The sequence below is a fragment of the Montipora capricornis genome, chromosome 2 (assembly GCF_036669925.1).
Source record: "Montipora capricornis isolate CH-2021 chromosome 2, ASM3666992v2, whole genome shotgun sequence".
NCBI lineage: Eukaryota > Metazoa > Cnidaria > Anthozoa > Scleractinia > Acroporidae > Montipora > Montipora capricornis.
Window position 1 is genome coordinate 62,925,590 of NC_090884.1, and position 21,158 is coordinate 62,946,747.

At 39.0% G+C, this 21,158-nt stretch overlaps 1 protein-coding gene and 1 pseudogene across 1 annotated transcript; both read right to left on the reverse strand.

The window, feature by feature from the left end:
* Positions 1–655: 655 nt before the first annotated feature.
* On the reverse strand, positions 656–20,327 carry LOC138030679 (uncharacterized). The gene is made up of 12 exons (XM_068878564.1): positions 19,832–20,327; positions 13,968–14,778; positions 12,684–12,973; positions 9,805–10,131; positions 9,338–9,493; positions 5,770–6,181; positions 5,517–5,654; positions 5,126–5,271; positions 2,771–2,851; positions 2,186–2,234; positions 1,530–1,672; positions 656–944 (listed from the first exon to the last, which is right to left on the reverse strand). Exons 1-12 carry the CDS (start codon positions 20,288–20,290, stop codon positions 726–728), a joined length of 3,231 nt encoding a protein of 1,076 aa, XP_068734665.1. The 5' UTR covers positions 20,291–20,327; the 3' UTR covers positions 656–725.
* LOC138031862 (uncharacterized) lies at positions 16,114–17,157 on the reverse strand (annotated as a pseudogene).
* Positions 20,328–21,158: the final 831 nt, after the last annotated feature.

Genomic DNA, 21,158 nt, shown 5'->3' on the forward strand with positions numbered 1-21,158 from the left:
CGTTGAAAAATAAATTATTTTTTGTTCGAGATTTTTGCGGCTTCACTTATAACTCTGGTGTATTGATAGGCAACATATTGTTATGTTATGCGAGGAGGCAGTGAGGCCCAGTGGTTAGGGCGCTTGCCTTGAGATCCGGATATCCCGGGTTTAGGGTCGACTCGTTCAGACCACTTGTTGAATTTGTTCCTGGTAGTCCCCAGTTCAACTTCTCAGACGCACTGGTAAATAGCCAACTGGTTTGCCTTCGGCCAGTTGGGATTCTTGACAGTTTTCGTTGTTGTTGTGCTCTGTCGTTTCGTGGATTGTGTTTCATTGGCCCTGAAAAAGCCCTATGGTTGGAGTGGTAAGGAAGTTTGAGATAGCGTGCGTCAGCGTATTAGTCTGAGACAGTTAGGACCCGTGCTGCACAATTTGGAAGGTTTTGTAGCTCGTCCGCAAGTTTTACGCCACAGTGTTTTTCCAAATAAAATTACAATACTCTAAATTTTCTATCAAACGATTCCCATTATCACGAATGCTTTGAAGTTCTCTCTGCACCGCGTTTTCTTTTTGCTATCTAGGTTTTCTTCTGAAAGCCATAGGGAGATCAAACCAATAATATGCCCAATGGTTGTATCATTATCATAAACGGAAATCGTGAGAGCTGTGGACCTATGACTAACTTTTCCGTTTATTCAGCAAGATACTCCCAAAGTCTTTCGCAATGGTATAAATACAAAGGCCTACAAGTACAGTTTCTGGAGCAGTGCAGTTTTGTACACGTCTGACGATAAGCTGTTGATCGACAGCTTTAACAGTTCAGTGACGTCATTATCTAATCTGGAAGGTTTGGAAACCAAATCCAAGGCCAAAATGAACAAATGATCATCGCAGTCTGCGGGTACAAAGGTCATAGCATGACACACATGCGCAAACAACATCAATGTTACTGCAACATCAGTCTAAGGAAAAAAAAACAAGTTAGAATAAATTTGGAATAAATAATTCTCGATACTACTGAGAATGCTTAAAATCGAGTTAATATTGCGATATACAAGATTTAGTAAACTTGCAATGGACCAGTTCAAAAAAGAAACACTATGTCCTTTAGAATCGAGATGTAATGTGTAAAAAAAAACATCCTTGAAAGCTTTGTAAGAGTCGTGTTCTGATAAAAAGTATAAACGCCCCAGCAACATCATCTCAGAATGCTGAGAAACTGGAACAGCTTTGTGAAAATACTGCATTTATAACACCTATCTTGAATAGCATAGGCACTTAAACGGCTCTGTCTGTGGCATAAAACGGAGCCTTGTGATAACGATTAATTAATACGTGCAAGCTGTAGGAGGCATAGGGGCCAAACTGAAGGAAAAGATATTGCGTTTTTAAATCCATTCGAGTGCGTACAAAGCATGAGATGAAAGAATACTAATTAGGAAGCAAAGTCGTTTTCCGCAGTCTACACCGACTGATACAACTAAGATAGAATGGATGTGGTAATGGTAGTACAAGGAGAGAAACGAAAGCTGCATAGAAGCACTCACACTTTCGTCCACTATGTCCTTTAGAACCGAGATGTAATGTCTAATCACGTAACCCCACACAAGAGGGGTGGCCCATGATGAACACAAGGGACTGCTAAGGGTCTTCAGCATGTCCAAGAGCAAGGTACAAATACGACTCACTTCTGTGAAAAAGAAAATGCTTTTAAAGGCCTTCAAATTCATCATCTAAAAATCAAGGCCTGATCGAGCAGCTAGAATTCGGGGTTGACGTAACCTTTACGTGAGGGTGAACATAAATGGCCGAATAACAATCCAACTGGTGTCAATCCAGGAGGATCACGAACGAAAACGAGTAATGAGTGCATTATATCACGAGAGGGCGAAACAGGACTAAACTACTGAATACAGGGTCTCTTATTTCCAAGTCATTGAATAACAATAGTGCCTACTGTTATATGCTACGCTTTTCAAAAGCGTCTGATCAATTTCCACGAGGTAACCCTGCTCCGGCGAGACTTTGCACCTAACCTTACTCGTAAAGCAAGGATCAAGTTCCCATAACCCTAACAATAACACAAGCCCTATAGTTGAAAATGGAGATTTGACGTTTCGAGCAAGTTGAGCGTACACTACTTTACAAAACTGGCACAAATATCATAAAAAGGCGCAACTACTCTTTTCCAGTAGCAATTTACCTTGAACTTTGTCGTTTGCTAGGACAAAAGAAGCAGCTGGGAAGCTAACCTAGAAAGAAAAAAAATGCAAAAGTATACTCAAACATACCTCTAATTCGTGGATTTCTCATTTGCTTAACGTTCGTGGTAGCATCGAACAAAGGCATCAAAAACCAAAGCCAAACAGTTAAGTCCATTTCCATCTTCAGTCTAGTCTCTTATAGTTTACGTAATGTTTAAAAAAGGAACAGCAGTGTTTTATCGGGGTTTAAAAACATGAGGCGTAGCCGAGTGTTTTTCGACCCGATAAAACACGTGCTGCGAGTTTTTTGAACGGCTTCAAAACCATTCCACAAAAAGCGTGTCTCTTGCGAGAGGACAATATTAGCATACAAGAAAAACAAGCTATGCCGTATTAGTATTCTTTATATAAAGAATACTACCGAGGAGTGTTTTATCAGGATATAAAGCTTATACATGTGACGTTTTATCGGTGCTTTAATAGGCTGTCAGGCACATGAATTATTAATGACTTTTTGAAATTCGTGTTCTCCCTTATTGTTGTAATGAACAAGTATCTGACAACACCAAAAAAGAACCCAATACCTCCAAAATATTTCGCCTTGTAAGATACATGCACAAATCGAGGATCCTTGTCCACTCTTTCCGGGTACAATGAGGAAGAATCTAAAATGATAAAAAGGACAAGTTTCACTGGCTATACACCGTAACATGAATTATTCTATACTCAACAGAATATCGCGTTTCTGATCGGAAGTTGCTACGGAAACACAACGATCGTACGCCTTTGCTCGAGCATTTCGTGATTTGCGGTCGCTCATGATGTTATGAAAGTTGTGCGGGGCCGGCTAAGTGGTGAGAGCACTCACCTTCCATTAATGTGGCCCGGGTTCGATTCCCAGACTCAGCGTCATATGTGGCTGAGTTTGTTGGTTCTCTACTCTGCTCCAAAAGGTTTTTCTCCGGGTACTCCGATTTCCCCTCTCCTCAAAAACCAACATTTGATTTGATTTGTGTTCAGTAATTTGTTGATTTCAGTTTACAGTGTCGCCAATTAGTGCTCCAGCGCTAGAACGACGAGACACTTTAACAAAGGTCCTTTCCTTTCCTTTCCTTTCCATTTCCGGAACTTTCAAAATATCACTGGTGCCCATAAATCACAAAATGTATTGGCGTTCATACGAAGTCCTATACAAATTTTTTATAGCTCAACTTATAAGGATAGAGGTCCAAAAAGGAAACTGCTCATTTCCTGGGCGCTTTTCTTTTTCTTACCAGACTTGCTCATTTTAAAAGAATATGCACTGATTAAAGAAGTGCCTGTTGTTCCGCAACAATTATACTGAGACTTCAGGGATCCCCTTAAGTTCCCTTACCTTTCCTTAATCCAGCTGTTTATGGTGGGTTCATACTACAGTTTCACGAAGAAAAAGATCAAGATTTTGAAATATGTAAAATTAAAGCAAAGGATGTATCTTCTGAAGTGTTAGTCGCTGCAATTGATGTAAAATGTAATTTTACCCATCAAGTACATACAAATTAGGGGAAAATGCTAAATATGGTGACCGAGCTCTTGGAGAGGGGACTGAAAACTAGACATTTCAAAGGCATTTTTCTCAAAAACTAGCCGTATGACACCACCTTAAAATTTCAGGAAAATTCCTCAGCGAGAAAAATAATCATGTATAGAAATAGATATTTTAATCTGTCAGACAGCTTTATTGCAAACGGTCAAAAACGTCGATTTTCGTCTATTTTGATAATAAATGAAAAACTGTCAAATGGCTCGTATTTAAAAATTGTTGACGGTTTCGTCTTCATATTGTTACTAATTCCCAGAATTTTAACCTGGTCGTATGGCTTGGTTTTGAGAAAAATGCCTTCAAAATGTCTAGTTTCCAACCTCCCCTCCAGGAGCTCGGTCACTATATGTATCATTTTCCCCCAATTTGCATTACCTAATTTGTTAGGTAATATTACATTTTACATCAATTGCAGAGACTAGCACTTCAGAAGAAACACCCTTTTGCTTCAATTTCACAGATTTCAAAATCTTGACATTTTCCTTTGGAAAACTGTTGTAAGCCACTTCAAACAAGAAGAAATAACTGAGAAACTATTTCAGGCCACAAAGGCTATAATTGATTAAATATGGTTACTTCACATGTGTAGGCAAATCAACCTAATAAAGTGAGTGCAATCCCTGTGTGGGTGAAATGACCGGATACGTTGCACCCTAAAACCCCATTATCTTTCTCATGACATCAATAAAGGTTAAGACAGACAGCAAAACAACTGATGCATACCAAGCCAAGGCTTCAGTCCCTTTTAAGCTAGTTTTTTTCCTCACCTTTTTCAAATTGGATAGACTTTCATATACTGAACAAAGATGGTGGAGGACAAAAGAACCATTCTTATTCCGATTGGGCCTTAAATATAAATATATAAATAAATATTGCTAGTGCTAATCAACCTTACTTGCAGTCGAGGAATGAATTGCGAAGGACACGGCCCACGACATCGGGCTGAAAGCATACAAAGGCGCCTCTGGCTGCCGCTATACAGTCCATGTTTGATGTCGGAGCACAGCACCACAGCTAGATGTTAATTAGCTGTGAGTCGATTTTGATGAGGGAGGAAAACCGGAGTACCCGGAGAAAAACCCTCGAGTCAGGTTGAGATCGACTGAAACTCAGCCCACATGCTGGCCGAGGCCAGAATTGAACCCTGACTCGCAGTGCTGGGAGGCCCAATAGATAACCACTAAGCCACCCTGACTCCCCTAATTATGTATTGTTATCTTTACTTTGTTCTTTTGCTTACATTAAATTATTATTTCGGAACACGCATATGAAAGACCAGCCCCCAAATTGCTGTAGTTGGCTACTTAACTGCAATAGTAATTCTCAGACAACTCCTTATATTGTTAACCATTGTTACCTGAGCCATACTGACTACAACATGTTTCCTGATGTCTTGACAAATGTAACTGAGTCTGTTAAGGAGAAGGCTTCCCAGAATTGATTGGAGGGTTGATTCAGAAACTCGACAATACTCAAAAATCACTGTAAAAACATCCTCATTTCCTAGCAAGTAAAAAGTTGCCAAAAGAAGCAAATCAAATAACCAAAAGTAAAAAATTGAAAGATGTGAGTCTATCATCCAACCATTATCCATTATCATCATTTCAATTTAATCCCGAATTAGCAGAGCACTTTTGATTGATTAGGGTTTGGGCCAAGATTTAGTATTATTATAACAAAAACACTAAATACATAATTTAGTTATAATAGGTCTAAAAGTAGCTGTAAAGAGTGCTTGTGATATTTACCATAGGGCAAGTCTTTGTCAGCCACCCACTCCTCCCCTGTGTCATCACATACGTCCAAAAGACAGCAAGGGACTGGTATCTTGCAGGTTACATAAGCTGCACTTAAAAGGCGTCTCAAATAAAGAGGAATAGTCCAACCTGACGGCAAAAAGAAAAATTTTTGAAGAGCCACTTTGTGATGGTACCTCTGCTAATTCCAGTATTATTTGCTTATCAAGAAACATAAACAAGACAGTTATAATGCAATAATTACCATAGCAGCTTTTCACCCTTTTCAAAAGCCACTCAACACTCCTCGAAAATGAAGGACTCGTCTCAAGAACATCACAACACAACTTGATGTTACTGTCAAGTGCATTCAACTCCAGTTCTCTAAGCTCCTCCATATCTGACAGAGAGTGAATTGGGGCTAAGCCATCCCAGTATGCAGTACACTCATTAAGCAGTTCACACAAGCAAAGAATGATGGCTAACAAATGTTTCTTCAGGAACTTTTGATGGACTTTGTCATGGGGTTTGACAGCTGTCATTGAGGTATTGAGAAGCTTCACAGCAAGTGAGGTAGGAATGTGGCCTTGTAAATTCATGTTATTCAGAAAACAAAGAACAGTTGTTTCCATCAACTCTTGTAGACTGAGAAGCGGTAATGATTCACTGGAACCTTCCTAAACAAAGAGAGGTAAACAAAATGTTAATGATGTATTTTATTCAATCCTAAGTTACTAATTACCAGAAACCCATAAGGGTCAAAACGTGTAACGGCCCCTTGTGTGCTAGGAAACAAGCTTCTGAATATTCAATTTCCTAAGTACCATATTTGGAACAACAAGAGCGAGAGGTTTCCAAATATGGTACTTAGCACTGAAACATTCAACCAATCAGTTTGCACTGAATATTCGGAAGCTGTGAACGTGTGTTACACATTTCAACCCTTATGGGTTTCTGTAATTACTTAATTACTACTTAAAAACTTGACAAAAGAAGTAAAAAAATAATAGCACCTATAAGCTTCCCTTGAAGCCCATCTAATACTAGCCCGTTCCAGGCTCTCAGATAGTCGAGAAAACGAAAAGAACTGCGTGTGAAAAGCGAGTGGGGGCTTGGGTCGAGGCGAGGTGGGAGAGCCTGTAAGCATCTCTTTAAATTCCTCATTCCGCCCACTTTGCAAATAACCTTTCGCATGTCAAAATGTCAATGTCAAAGTGTTAAAAAAGGGCGGCATTGTATGGTCCCACGCGAGTTCAAGTGCGATTCTTTTATTGTTGTTCAAAGGTAATGCGTTAATTCTAGCTTGTTCGAGTACATTCACCAGAAGTTAAGGCACGTTTGGGAGAATAGCTTGACTAGCGAACGAGGGCATTGTCAAAGCAACCGGGAACGAGTATCAAGGAAATCACCGACGGGAGATTTAGCAAATTCGACCAAAAGACACGACCAGTTAGAATGCTGCGAGTTCACGTCGCTCTTTTGACTTTTACAAGTAAAACATAAACCCGTACATTGAAGTTTCTGGCCTAGATGATAAGATGGTCTCATCAATAAACTTCAGCTCTGATGCATCAGGACAACCGACAATGAATGTGAAAGATTGATATTTCACGTGGATGGCTTCAATTGCATTTGCAGTATACAGACACGTAGCCATCACCTTCACTTCCTGAAAATCGCTTGATCTTTTAAAGCTTTAAGACGTACAACGGAAATACAAGCCTGTTTTCCGTAAATTTTTTGTTTTTTTTTTTGCTCTCATTTTTTCGAAGGCGATGAAGGCAGAAATTTAATTGACCCTAGCTGGTGAATTCGAATACGCAGCCAAGTATTTGCATAAGAAAGAATAACAAAAATATCGTTCGTCAGAGTTTCAGAGAGCGCCGTTGAATGCTAACAATTGTGGCATGCAGGGGACATAATAGTTGTGTCAAATGCCAACTATATATCGTACCCGGTGATGCTATATTGTAAGCGGTGTGGAGAGATGTCGTATCACAACATTGAAGCGCTTTCGCAACGCGCGGCAGTAACTGTAAATTTATTCTTTTACCAAAACCAGTTGGAAGCATTGCAAACGGATCGTTTTTTCGACTAATTAAAGTTGAACAGACACAACTTTTGCTCGAATCTGATGGCTTGTACGTTTGGGAATACTTTAAGACACTCGGCGACAGAGTTGACCTCTTTCTTTCGTGCTCCGCGCGTGAATCAAAATGATGACGAAAGTGTTGATGTAAATTGTCAAAATTGACCAATCAGAGGGTATACCAGGAGCTGGTATACCAGAATGAAGAATTTAAAGAGATGCTTACAGGCTCTCCCGCCTCGCCTCGACCCAAGCCCCCACTCGCTTTTCACATGCAGTTCTTTTCATTTTCTCGACTATCTGAGAGCCTGGAACAGGCTAATCTAATACTTAACAAGAAACATAGGAATTGTTTGGGGTACAAATCAGTGACAAAAATAACAATAATTTAGTAATGTAGACATGTAAAAACTAGTGATATAATGTTAAATTTCCGATGTTTCTCAAAATCATTATTAATAAGAATGAATTTAGTAAAGTCCCTTAAAATTAAAAAAAAGGTTTGTGGTGATACAATGCCAAAACCATGGTTTGTATAAAAAAGAACAGGCCTGGGATAAGTTTCTTAAAGCATGGCTCATGCTGACACCAACCAAAAGTAATATCAAAATATCTTGGCTGTCATGGTAAAGGACACTGCTTAACACTAACAAAGCTTTGTGAAACCTGGTCCAGATCTCCATATTTGGCAGTCAGTCAGTGGTCAACCAGGCACTCTCTTTTTTTGGAGACAAAGACAATTTGTGTGATTTTCAAAAAATTTAATTTGTCTACAGTTTTTAATTGAGTCCATCCCTACCCTCCTTCTTTTCAATTGTACCCAAGATATAAAGGCATTAGTTTCTAAAGAAACTGTGGCACTGCATCGGTAGGGAGTGGTAGTAGGTAGGTAGTAGTAGGTAGTAGTAGGTAGTAGTAGGTAGTAGTAGGTAGTAGTAGGTAGTAGTAGGTAGTAGTAGGTAGTAAATACAATTTACGTAACAAGGATTTTTCTATCCCTAGGGTAAACACTACAAAATATGGCAAACATAGTATCCGATATTTAGGACCGTATTTATGGAGTAAAATAAACATTAACTTACGTCAAAAAACGAGCCTTGAAGCATTTAAACACGCAATCCGAGGTATGGACATAAAAGGATTATTGGAAGGGAGCTGTAATTGTCAAGTGTGCCAGTCCTGACGATAACTTCTGATTTAATTCCATTTTAAATTATTTATATGTTAAAATAAATTAGTAATGTTAGTAGCATTGTAAATAATTAACTCTTTTTACAGTTAATCGTTAACTGTATTTAAATTTGTAAATCTTTACATGTATCTATCAATTTTATCTTTTTAATCTTAATCTTAATTTTATTGATCAATTTTAATTAAGTGTCCCCAATTAGCTCTTAGCTAAGAGCTAAATAGTTATAGACACTTGAATAAAGTTTATGTATGTATGTATGTATGTATGTATGTATGTATGTATGTATGTGAAACGCAATAATTTGGTTTATCAAACGAGTCAAATTAATTACTATCAGAAAGGTTTCAGAGCCAATGTCTTGAGAAGTTAAGCCCTTTGCTCTGAACAATTAAAACATCAGCTTAAAAGTCTTTCTTAGAGTGACAGAGTTAATTTTAGCAATACGTTTGACAAAAACCAAATGTTCATGCTACCCAGGATGTGGTTTGTGAACTAAAACTAAAACATGTCCACACTGCATGCAGCCAGGCTTGTTTGTCTAAGAATACTTACAGATAACATCAAAGAAATCATATTAAGCAGATTGCTTTCTAGCTGTCTGGATGTTGCAGTCATTGCTTCTGATTTGATTGCTTGACACAAAAGTGTTTGAGAGGAAGATGATGCATTAGACTTAAGCAAAGTCACAACAGGCAACTTTCGCAACACCTATTGCAAAAAAATACAAGGAAAATAATAAAGATTACTGTAAGCAAAGTACTTACAGTTTCACCGTTATATTAGTTTATTTGCATAAATTTGCAAAGTAGAAATTTACTAAAATGAAATGATTCCTTCTTTAATTTTGTTACTGGGAGACCTGCTGGGTTTGGAAAATATAGTTTTGCTACCTTCCAAGTCAATAAGCTTATCAGCGTACAGTGTGGAAGGGGAATGAGAGAGGGGTTAGGGTATGTCTGCCAATACAAATGACTGCAATTCCGTTCAACAGAGAGAAATTTCAGATTGTCATCACTTACAGTACAGATGGATTGTGAATGTCCCATGCTTTTCACTCCGTCATGGATAGCTTTCTTTAGAGTTTGGTGTGGTGATACCAGAAAAGCTCTTGCCAACCCTAACACTGCAGACTGCAGCTGATTTTCAGTGCTGATATCCAGGAGTTTGTTAAAGACTATAATAAGATCCTGCTGAAATGACGTCCATTCTTGTTTGACGAAGTGAGGATGAAAGAACAGGGAGTCCTCATCATCAGGACATTTTGATGTTGAATTCATAAAGAAAGCATATTCTATAATCTGTTGCTGAGCAGAACAGCTTAAGGTGGGGAACAAACTCAACAAAATCTGAAACAATATTAAAACAAATCATCAAATGAGGGGCTTCAAGAGAACAAGACTCAAGACACTTGTGAGAGTGCATTCATAATACTCATATAGATTTAGCCAAGCCTAAAAGCGAAGCTCCCGTGTTATTTATTCTTACAAGGTTACCTGGCTTGAGCCTGAAATCCAATCGCAAACCAGCACTTTGTCAGCGGTCAACTTAAAAAAAAGAAACAGCTGACCTTGACGAGTTTTAAACTTGAGCCTGTGATATGGTCATGTGATACTGCTTAGCAGATACCTTGTTTTGACAGATGTCAATTAACCAAAACAGGGATGTCCAATATCAAAGATGTTCCCGCCAAAAAACGCTGGAGTTCAACATTGGTATACATGAAGGGGTGGACAGTCATACGGTGATGTGGTCGTACTGTGACCAAAACCAAATTTTTCACAGATGAATCACCATATTTTCTTACCCATGGTGCTCCATGCATACGCCTTCGTTGCACAGAGCTCTGCTAATAATTAATTATTTACAATTTTCAGCAACAAAGGGTGCTTAAGTTATGCAATTACAAGAAACCAGTAAAATGGACTGCAAGAGGATAAAAACACGGAAGGAAAAAGATGGCTTGTTTCATCAAATTGTCCTCACTTTTGGCCTGAAGCATTGACCAGTTGGCACTTAAGTTTTCATGGCATTTTTGCCTATAGCCTACCGGTACTTTGGGTTGCATGTTGGAGTTTATTGCCTCATTTTTTCATTTTTTATTGTGTTTATGAAATTTTCTTAACTACCGGTACTGCTAAGTGAAAATTATGAGAATGATAACATTGTTACTGTAGTATATTGTTTGATTTTATTTAGGTTACAACAGAAAATATGATTTTATAAAAATGCTTATTTAAAAAAAGGGGGCTTAAAACTGATCTAAACTTAAAAAGGTTTCCCAAATTTTCGAACCGTATCTCTGGTTCTTCTTCGGGGGACAATTTCTCCTACATTGGTGAGAGCAAACGGTGTTGGGCTTTGAGGAGAGTGGAACATGACCCTGCGCTTGCCGCGAGTAAAGAGTTAGCAATCCGACAACATGCCGAAAGAACCACGCACAACATCCATCCACGCTACGGCCAAATTCTTGAAAGGAATGAAACTAATTACAAGCGCAGAATTTTTCTGGAGTCTTTACACTCAAACATTGATAAAAACTCTGTGAATGAAAGAATGGAGTTCCCAAGGGCATATGTGCCGCTGTTTAGATCTCTTGGGAGTCAAAATAAGAAGCAGTGATTTTTGAATTTTAGATTCATTGTCCCCCGAAGAAGAACCAGAGATACGGCTCGAAAATTTGGGAAACCTTTTTAAGTTTAGATCAGTTTTAAGCCCCCTTTTTAGCATTTTTATAAAATTATGAACACTGATCGCCAAAAGAGCAACAGAAAACATGATATAATGATATAACAATGTGGGTTTTTCTCATGCTTAACTTACAGTAATACAATAACTTGTTAATTTCTTCTTCTATATGATGTCAAAGTCTAGCCAAACACGAATAAATACAGCAACAAGTAAACTAGTTTGGCAATGTCTATGCTGTAAGAGGATTATCGGTGAAAAAAAAAGGATAGAGTGAGAAGGTGAAATTGGCAAAACAAAACATGAAAGAAGAGAGAGATATTAAAGGATATAGGCAGAGGTTCTGCAGCTCCCCTCTTCAAATTACTAATATTCTTTTTTTTTGCAGAATTGCAGTTGAACATACAAAGATTCCTTTTCGATGGTGGCTGAATGAAAAACTTTTTACTTTTCTTGCTCCAAAACTGCTACAAACACAAGAAGAGGGAGGGAAAGAAAAAGATGAGCACAGTCCAGTGGTTAAGGCATCACCTCTGCATGACATCACATCAGGATCAACTGTTGCTCTGACTATTGGTTGGATTTATCTCCAGTGAAAACTTTGTTAATATCTACCTGTTGGCTCCTATCAGTTGAGGTTCTTACTGTGTTTCAGATCATTAACCCGGTTTTCACCATTGAACCGACCCCCATTATCCAGTATAATATAATAATTATTATTAAAAACTAAGTCATCTACAGTTTTGATTGGCTAATACCGGTAGCCATCATCAATCAATCAATCAATCAATCATTTATTTTAACACGTTACGTCAAAGAGCTATAAAACTTGTTCAAAATACGAACGTGTATATGAGCAATTAGTACCATGAGATATGAGCAACTACACGTATACCAAACTCAACAAATCATCATTACTAACTGTACACATCATTTACACAAAATAAAGTAGAGAAGACATCCATAATTTGCAGGCATTTTTAACAAAACAATACTATAGTGCCAACTTGGCACATCACCCCTTGTTGGCTATGACTATCACCTCACATCCAATGCATGATCGTGGAACAATATTTCTTAATTATTATTGTCTGGAATAAGACAGAGTGGAAATGTATGTTATTGATTGAAGACTGCCTGTGAATTAGCTCGGTTACTCAGAGTACTTCCATTAACAAACAAATGTAGTTACATTTACACATATTTTTTTCACCTCCTTTATGCCACTGTAAACAACATCTGACGATTCATCACCAGAGCAAAGCTGCTGTCTTTGCATGTATATAATATCAATCATTTTAAGCACATGTTGAATATCACTTAGTTGGATGGAATGATTTCTCATGCATTCCAACCAAGAAGGTTCTTGGTGAAACTCTTCTGCACTTAGAAGCCAATCAAAGCACTCCTTGTAACCATCTAAATGATTATTGACTTGTTGCAAGTAGAAGTCAAATTGCTCCCTTGTGGATTCTGGCTGAAACAGTAACAAATCCACAGAATCTGAAACGTGAAGAAAAGATGTCATGTTGAACAATCAAGAAGCCAACATTCACAACTGTAATAATAATAATAATAATAATAATAATATTAATAATATTAATATTATTATAATGATAATATTAATATTATTATTATTATGCAAATAAAGTGATTATCATTATTATTATTATTATTATTATTATTGTAGTGTGCAGCCTTTATTATTATTATTATTATTATTATTATTATTATTATTATTATTATTATTATTATTATTAACAGCATTTCCATGAGGTGGCTCTTCATCCATTAATGCATCCAGTGATAATAATTTCTACTTGGCTGCCAATCCCAATTATTACTTGATGCATTATAACTTAAAATATGCACAGACAAAAGCAGGAACTTGATTAATTAAAAAACCAACACTTGCCTTGATTTGAGTTAATTGTTGATTTCAGTTTACAGTGTTCTCTATTAGCGCTCTATTAGTGTCTCCATTTAAAAATAGATTTCCTTTTACACCTAGTGACAAGTAGGAAAGCAAGCTTGGTACCTGAGCCTCACCCATGTGTGTCCTGTGTTCAGAATATGCAGGTTAACTTTGCTGGTTCTATTCCCTGCTCCTGGGCCTAAGTTAACCCTGCATTATTGTGAACTTTTATTCTAGTTTATTTACCAATCAGAAAAGATTTCTCGAAACATCTTGTCCTTCAGTTGTGACTCACACTTTCCTTTACCTTGAGCATAAAATAACTTTTTGAAAGCTTTTTCAGAAGGCAAAATTAAAACCTTCATATCTTTTTTTATCACAGGTTAGTTTTCTCCACCCCCCTCAAAACCAATATTCCTTCTACACAGCATCCTTTGTGCTTTCACGCTAAATACATGTCACTTAAAAAAATAGTTTTACCCTGAGGAGGACCTAATGGTTGAAACGTGAGCTTTTTAATCTCCCTATCTAGAGTACGTTAATGCAAACTATGCTACTGATATTTTTCATTTAATTACTCACCAAATGGAGGGATGAACTCCTCTTTGATACAACATTCTTTTAAGTCTATCATATCTCCTGTTCCAAGTTCCCCCATCCACACAAGATCTGCCTTCACAGAGTAGATTTTTAAATATTGTTGAAAGCCAGTTTGAAGCTCTGTAGCCTGTTCCAATGATGTGCTATCAAGGGGGTGAGAAACAAGCCAGCAGGAAACTGAATAAACTTTCACTATCCATTTATGTAATGAATGCCATGAACTACAATCTACCAGATCAACGGCCACATTGCACACTTCTGTACGGGTCCAGTGCATTGTTGCCTTCCAGTCATTCACAATAAGTTGATAAAGAAGATCCATACTAGAAACAACTCTAGCTGAAATGACATCAGAATGAGCCATCTCTATATGATCACAATGATGTGATTTCATATTAGAGGACGGGTTCGTAGTTGTCTCTGCATAAAATGAAGACAGATTATTTTCATTTGTTTTAAGTAAAAAATCCATCTTGCTCAAGACAATAAGAGTTTCAAATGTAAAGTCAATAACACTTTTTAATATATCCTCCTGTCCCTCAGGCCAGCATGAATAATCCTTAGCAAGGTTTCTTACACCTCGTATCAGCAGCATAATTCCACAAGACAGAGGTGCATAATCTAGGTTTGTGTCTTGAATGTCAGATGCTGAATGTTCTTTTCCCCTCAAAAGTAATGAGCAAATAAGTTTATTGAACAACAACAGGTCTTTGAAGCTAGGTCTTTGGGAAACACAGTTAATGATTTCTTCAAGAGGTGATGTTATATTTTCCAAACCAGATGTGCAGAGGCCCTGTCAATTAAAACATGGATGAACCTTAATTTTTTATACAAACATGCTACATTCTTTAATATTTTTGTTTGACAAAGAAATCCTTTTTACATCCTAATGCGAATGCATTGCTGAAAACCAACCAATCACAGTGGAGCATCCTGCTTAAAAGGTGACGCGTAACCAGTTGACCTCATCGCCTGATGAAGACTAGCAGTATGCAGTCGAAACGTTGTGATCTACATCACAAGTGACCACATCATGAGACAAATGAGAATACTTTATTATTATTAAAGGGCATGTATTGGCCTGCTTTTTTTTTCAGTTTTGATTCCTCTTTGTTTTATTACCAGTGTGTCTGAAAAATTGAAGAAATCAAGATATATCCTCTTCCATTTTTTACTTCTTTCTTTTCTTTGAAGAAAGGTTTACTATAACCATTGACAACTGAGGAACTGATGAATTATGGCTCTAGACCTTTTTGCAGATATGGCGGTCATTTTGATTTCTCTTGTTTTACATAGCTATTATGGGATGCCCAGGGGGCAAATACATATTACTTTGACCGCTGAGCATCCCATAATGTCTTTCAAAACAATAGAAATCAAAATGGCTGCCGTATCTGCAAAAAGGTCTATTTGCGTCAAATCTGGAAAAACACCACACAGGAAGGAAGTAGTCAGGGAGCAGAAACCGAAAAATAAGAGTTTCGTTCAACCATCGCCACAGAAAATGTTTGCCGCCTGATTCTTATAGAGAAAGACCTCCTGATTAAGGCCAGGTAGTTCGTAAAGTTGAATTGTGATATAGGTTTCGAGTTAACGGGATGTTTTCTTGCCCACCTCACGGCTCCGCATGGAAACGAGGCTACACACTCAAACGCTGTTTACATCGCTATTTCTTGGTGAAAATCAACGAAATCAGCCATTTAAGCTAAATTCACTAAATACACATTTGCTTCATTTGGAAGTTATTAAGTATGTCACGTGATTGGTCGCGTGATTTTAAACGTGACCAGTAACAAATCAGTGACTATTAACAAACGTGCGTTCGCCGTTGTTTGGAAGAACAGCCTCGCAAAAACAAAACATGTATCCCTTCTTTATTAAATTAACTTTCTTTTGCTCTTTCTATCGTCTTAGCAAAGCCTTTGGGAATAAAAGCTGTTTACTGTATATCACTTTTATCAGTCTAGATCTAGCTCGCAAACGAGTGTAGTCCCTTGGAGGCAAACAAACAAATCACTTGTAAATGAAAAATAAAGAAAATGTCGCCGTTACTCGTTTCTGATTTAAGATACTGCAATATTCGGATTTGTGACTATAGTACAAATGACAACAACGAGAATTATTGTTCTCACTCTGAATCAGAGTCCTCGGAATCAGAATCAGAAATGAAGTCTAACAGAACTCCGTGCGGATTTCTACACATGTCACTGCTGGCCATGCAATAACATGCCTCTGAACATGATAAGCCTGTGTTGTTACACGAGCAGTTGCTCTGACACCCGCTCTGACATGTGCAAGTCGTCAGTTCCAAAAGGCTACTCGGGGCTGGCTCTTTTGTCATGTAAACCGGCTTCAGTGAGGAGTCTTCCCTCACCCACCCATTACTTTCGGGCTGCGGGAGATGCTGGATTGCAGTCAGAGCCTTTCTCCAAACAAACGTCTGATAGTTAACTCTTTTCAAGTGTTGCAGCAGGCTGTCAGATGTGGGTGGGAGAAGCTCGTTCTTCTGCTTTTTTCCTGTACAGGAAATACCTCAACTCATCCACAGTGCGTGGTTTCATCCTTGAGCTCGGGTAGAGATCACAGATGAAAGCTTCACATTGGGTGGCGACGCCATCACTCAGGTTTCGCTCGGAACCTAGAAGACCTAGACTGTCTTGATGCTGTTCATGGCGTAATAGAACTTGCCATCCCTTTTTCTTACCGATCCCGGCAAGGGCGCTAGTGGAGTCGCATCCAGTAATGGCGTGTAAGGCCGGAAGGGCACGACACATTTTTTCGCCAAGCTCTTGCGATACGTCGTGAACTGGAACATAACGGACACGGTCTTTCACGCCAGTTTTGAACCAAAATTCAGTGCAGTCGATATCAGAGAAATGGGATACGCTGAGAGCAAGAACATCCGTGTCTGGTGATTGTAAGACAATACGACACGCTGGATAGGTATCTGCAACATACTTAGCATGCAGCAGTAACCTGTCGAACAATAATACACATTTAATTAATGATTATATCATGTTGTTGCACTAATAAAAGGGTGTTATGTTTTCAATTGGATTGAGATCGACGTTTGAGATTCGACTTTATAGCTGGACTTAAGAACCTATTTATCTCACCTTGTGTCTGCTTCTTCGTGGTCTGATTCCAGAACGTCTACGTCTTCGCAGTGCATCACTGCCCGTCTGCCATTCTCAAATCCTCCAGCAATGACAAGATTCGTCTCAGGAGGGAGCTGCTGCCGTCCTAAGAGGCAAAACTACTCTGATAGATAGTCACATAGATTTGTCTTGTTCTGCGGATTAGGAATATACTTCTCCCACTGTTTCGGTACAGGAGTAGAAGGTCCGCGGATCTTAACCTCCAACGAAGCATTCAGGGAACCTCTGCGTGCACGTTCTCCTGCTTTTATCGACACATCCCAGTATTGGTCGAAGACAATGTGAACTTCTTTGCAGTTGGCGAGTGATGTGGAGATAGCTTTAAAGTACTTGGATGCTAGTTCGCCAAAGGTACTACTCCCCGCTGATTTCAGTACTTGAACTAAAGCCATGCCATCGATAAGATGAACGGTGTATCGTGGAAAAGGTTCGAGTCGTGGGCAAACATTAACTGTGCTTTCAATAAGAGCTGCCAGGGTGCTCTTGTTTGTCTTCCTTAAGCTGCCGTCTTGATAAGCCAAGGAGAACGGGACAGATGAAAGCTCATAGCATAGGACTTCTTTGAGGTTAATCTGCCTCACATTGGCGGCGATCAAAAGGCGTCCAAACAGCTCTCTATCAGCACCAACTGTAACCAGCTTATCACTGACTGCCTTTACCTGGATTTTCCTTATTGTGCTTTCGAAATTTTTCACCTTGAGCTTTTGAATAGGATCCCAAAAGCTTACTTGGTTAGTGTTCAAGCGTTTCTCCACAAAGGTGTTCATCTGCTCGCGTCCTTTTTCTGTGCTTCTTATTAAACCATCAGCTCTGTCATTGGGTAAGACGACGCCCGTAGCGAAGTTGACTAACGACTCAGATTCTTGCGTGAAAGGATTAGCCATCAGTTCAGTTGTAAAGCATGAAACAAGCTTCTGAACATCAGCCTCATCGCGTGCTACCCGTTTTTCGCCAACCTCTTTGTGTATGTCTACATGGTCGTGCTCTTGCGTGAACATTTTTTAAGGGCTGTAGTAACTGACGCGCGCTCGTGACTGGTGAGGAACCAACGATCTAGTGCACCAGGATTCTGGGAAATACCAATTATCCCTCCTTTTGACTTGGAGTCTGCATTTATGGTCTGTTCCAGTGCCATGTCTGTCCACACCTGGGCAAAGGGCTTACCAGAGCGACTAACTGCATGATAACCATTCGCAAATTCTTGATGAACTTGAGGATGCTTGGTGGCCAACTGCCTCATGTCCATTATGTATACAGGGAGCCAGCGCGCATAGTGTGGCCTATCCATCGTGAAGAAATGTGGGACCATAACTGACACACTCGACCGATGTAGTTCCCAATTTCCGGTTCCTTCAGCTTTGACAAATTGCAGAAGCAGCTTCACCATTTCCCCATACTCTTCCCAGAAAGCAAAAACATCTTTGACTTAGCTCTGGACTGGGCTCTAAAATCTTGAAAAAGCGAACGGAGCTCTGTAGTTTTCTGCTGGAATTCATTCACGCTGGAATGTACATCTGCCTTCCTTGTTATTGCATGTCTGCATTCTTCTGCTTTTCCTATCAGGGCCTCTTCATCAACGAGACTATACTATAGTCACAAATCCGAATATTGCAGTATCTTAAATCAGAAACGAGTAACGGCGACATTTTCTTTATTTTTCATTTACAAGTGATTTGTTTGTTTGCCTCCAAGGGACTAGACTCGTTTGCGAGCTAGATCTAGACTGATAAAAGTGATATACAGTAAACAGTTTTTATTCCCAAAGGCTTTGCTAAGACGATAGAAAGAGCAAAAGAAAGTTAATTTAATAAAGAAGGGATACATGTTTTGTTTTTGCGAGGCTGTTCTTCCAAACAACGGCGAACGCACGTTTGTTAATAGTCACTGATTTGTTACTGGTCACGTTTAAAATCACGTGACCAATCACGTGACATACTTAATAACTTCCAAATGAAGCAAATGTGTATTTAGTTAATTTAGCTTAAATGGCTGATCTCGTTGATTTTCACCAAGAAATAGCGATGTAAACTGCGTTTGAGTGTGTAGCCTCTTTTCCAAGCTTAGCCGTGAGGTGGGCAAGAAACATCCCCTTAACTCGAAACCTATACCACAATTCAACTTTACGAACTACCTGGCCTTAATCAGGAGGTCTTTCTCTATAAGAATCAGGCGTCAAACATTTTCTTCGGCGATGGTTGAACGAAACTCTTATTTTTCGGTTTCTGCCCCCTGACTAAAGCGATGCCCAATGGCGATAAGGTTAGGCTTTTTAAGTGACAATTTTTTCGTAAAATGATCTTCTCAGGTTGTTTATCGGGATTCCCATACAAATCCTTATATTTTTGTTGGCTTTCCCTCACACTGAGCTTGGGGTGCCTGTGGTGTTATCTTCTTCCTCAACACAGGCAGCAGGGGTGGCACAGAGAGAACTTGCCTCCCACCAGTGTGCCCAGGGTTCAATTCCCAGATTGGGCGTCATATGTGGGTTGAATTGATGGTTCTCTTCTCTGCTCCAAGAGGTTTTATTCCGGGTACTCCAGGTTTCCCCTTTACTCAAAATCAAGATTTGGTTTGATTTGATTTGAATTCGTTTCGTTAGTGTCCCCAATTTAGTGCTCTTGTGCTTGTGAAAGTTGTTATTACTTTCTCTCTAATATCATATGCGTCTACTACAAACACATTCTTTACCTCCACCAAAAGTTCTTCCCAACCCATTTCATGCAAGAGGTCCAGATAAAACTCGACGTTAAACGGTGGTAATGGTGGAAGGCAGTGAAAACAATCGTCTTCCGGCAAATTATCAGGATCAAGAAAGCCAATGCCTTTTAAAAACGAGGAAAAGACCCAGGAATGAATTTGAAACTCCAGCTGCTTTATCTTAGTTTGGTGCAACTTGTGCACGTGTCCATCCGCTTGGAGATTTCTTGCAGTGATCTCTCTGATTGAATCAGAAACGATGAGAATAACTTGCCTACAGTTCCCTTTCTCCACCTTTGCCAGCCCTAGTCCAGCTTCTTTATCGGCTAACAAAAACGCACAGTGTACCAGAACAGTTTCGGGGCAGTAACTGATCATGCTGTATCCCATTCCACAACTTTGGAAGAAACCACCGTTGACGGCCATATTGGACCTTTCAACGCAGACCATTAATCAGGTGTTACATGACGTACTACCTATTATGTATCACACAGCTGAGACACTTAGTGACACATATACCATGAAAAAATCATCATCATCACATCTACTTTATTTATTTACGGCATCTTATCATGGTGATCTTCCTAGGGATCGCGTCTAAACAACTACAATCTACGACATTTAATTAACATTCTACAACAAAAAGGTGTAAAAGACATGTGTGTTATTTTCCCTTACAAACCTAGTCTTACATAGTAAATAGATACAAGTAAAGGTGTAACATATGAGGACGCGCGCTTTGCGCGCAGTCGTCACCCGTTGCAGGGGTTGCTGCATTAGTGCTGTAGGGTTACAGCACAAGTAAAGTGGTTGTTGTGACATCGCACTACACCTCCTAGTTTGTACTGAGCTCCCCTGATTAGAATCTCCTCAAACACATTTATGTCTTTCATTAATGCGGGAGGGACTTCAATGAAAAGGAAACGAGCGTTTAATACGTTCCTTAAAACAGGCTAAGTAGTTTGAGTATCACATAGGTTAGCGGACACAACAATTTACGAATTTATTCCTTGCGATTTACTTAAGTTGTTGCTCTTCTTCAAGTTTATATACTCGATAAAATTTCGGGCAACATGATTCTGGTTCCGGGCTACTTGACTTCGGGCGAGATGACTTTCGGGCAACTTGACCAGTTACCGTGCGAAAGTAAGTTCTTACAATCATCTTAGAAGTAATTTTCAATCATCTTTCCCTATTTTTCATTGAGAATGAAAGGTAATGAGACGCCTATTGGGCGTTCAAAAGGGATGCACTGATCAATGCAAGCAACAGGCAGCGGCTGGAACAATTCTAGAGTGTCTCACAAAATTCCTTGGAA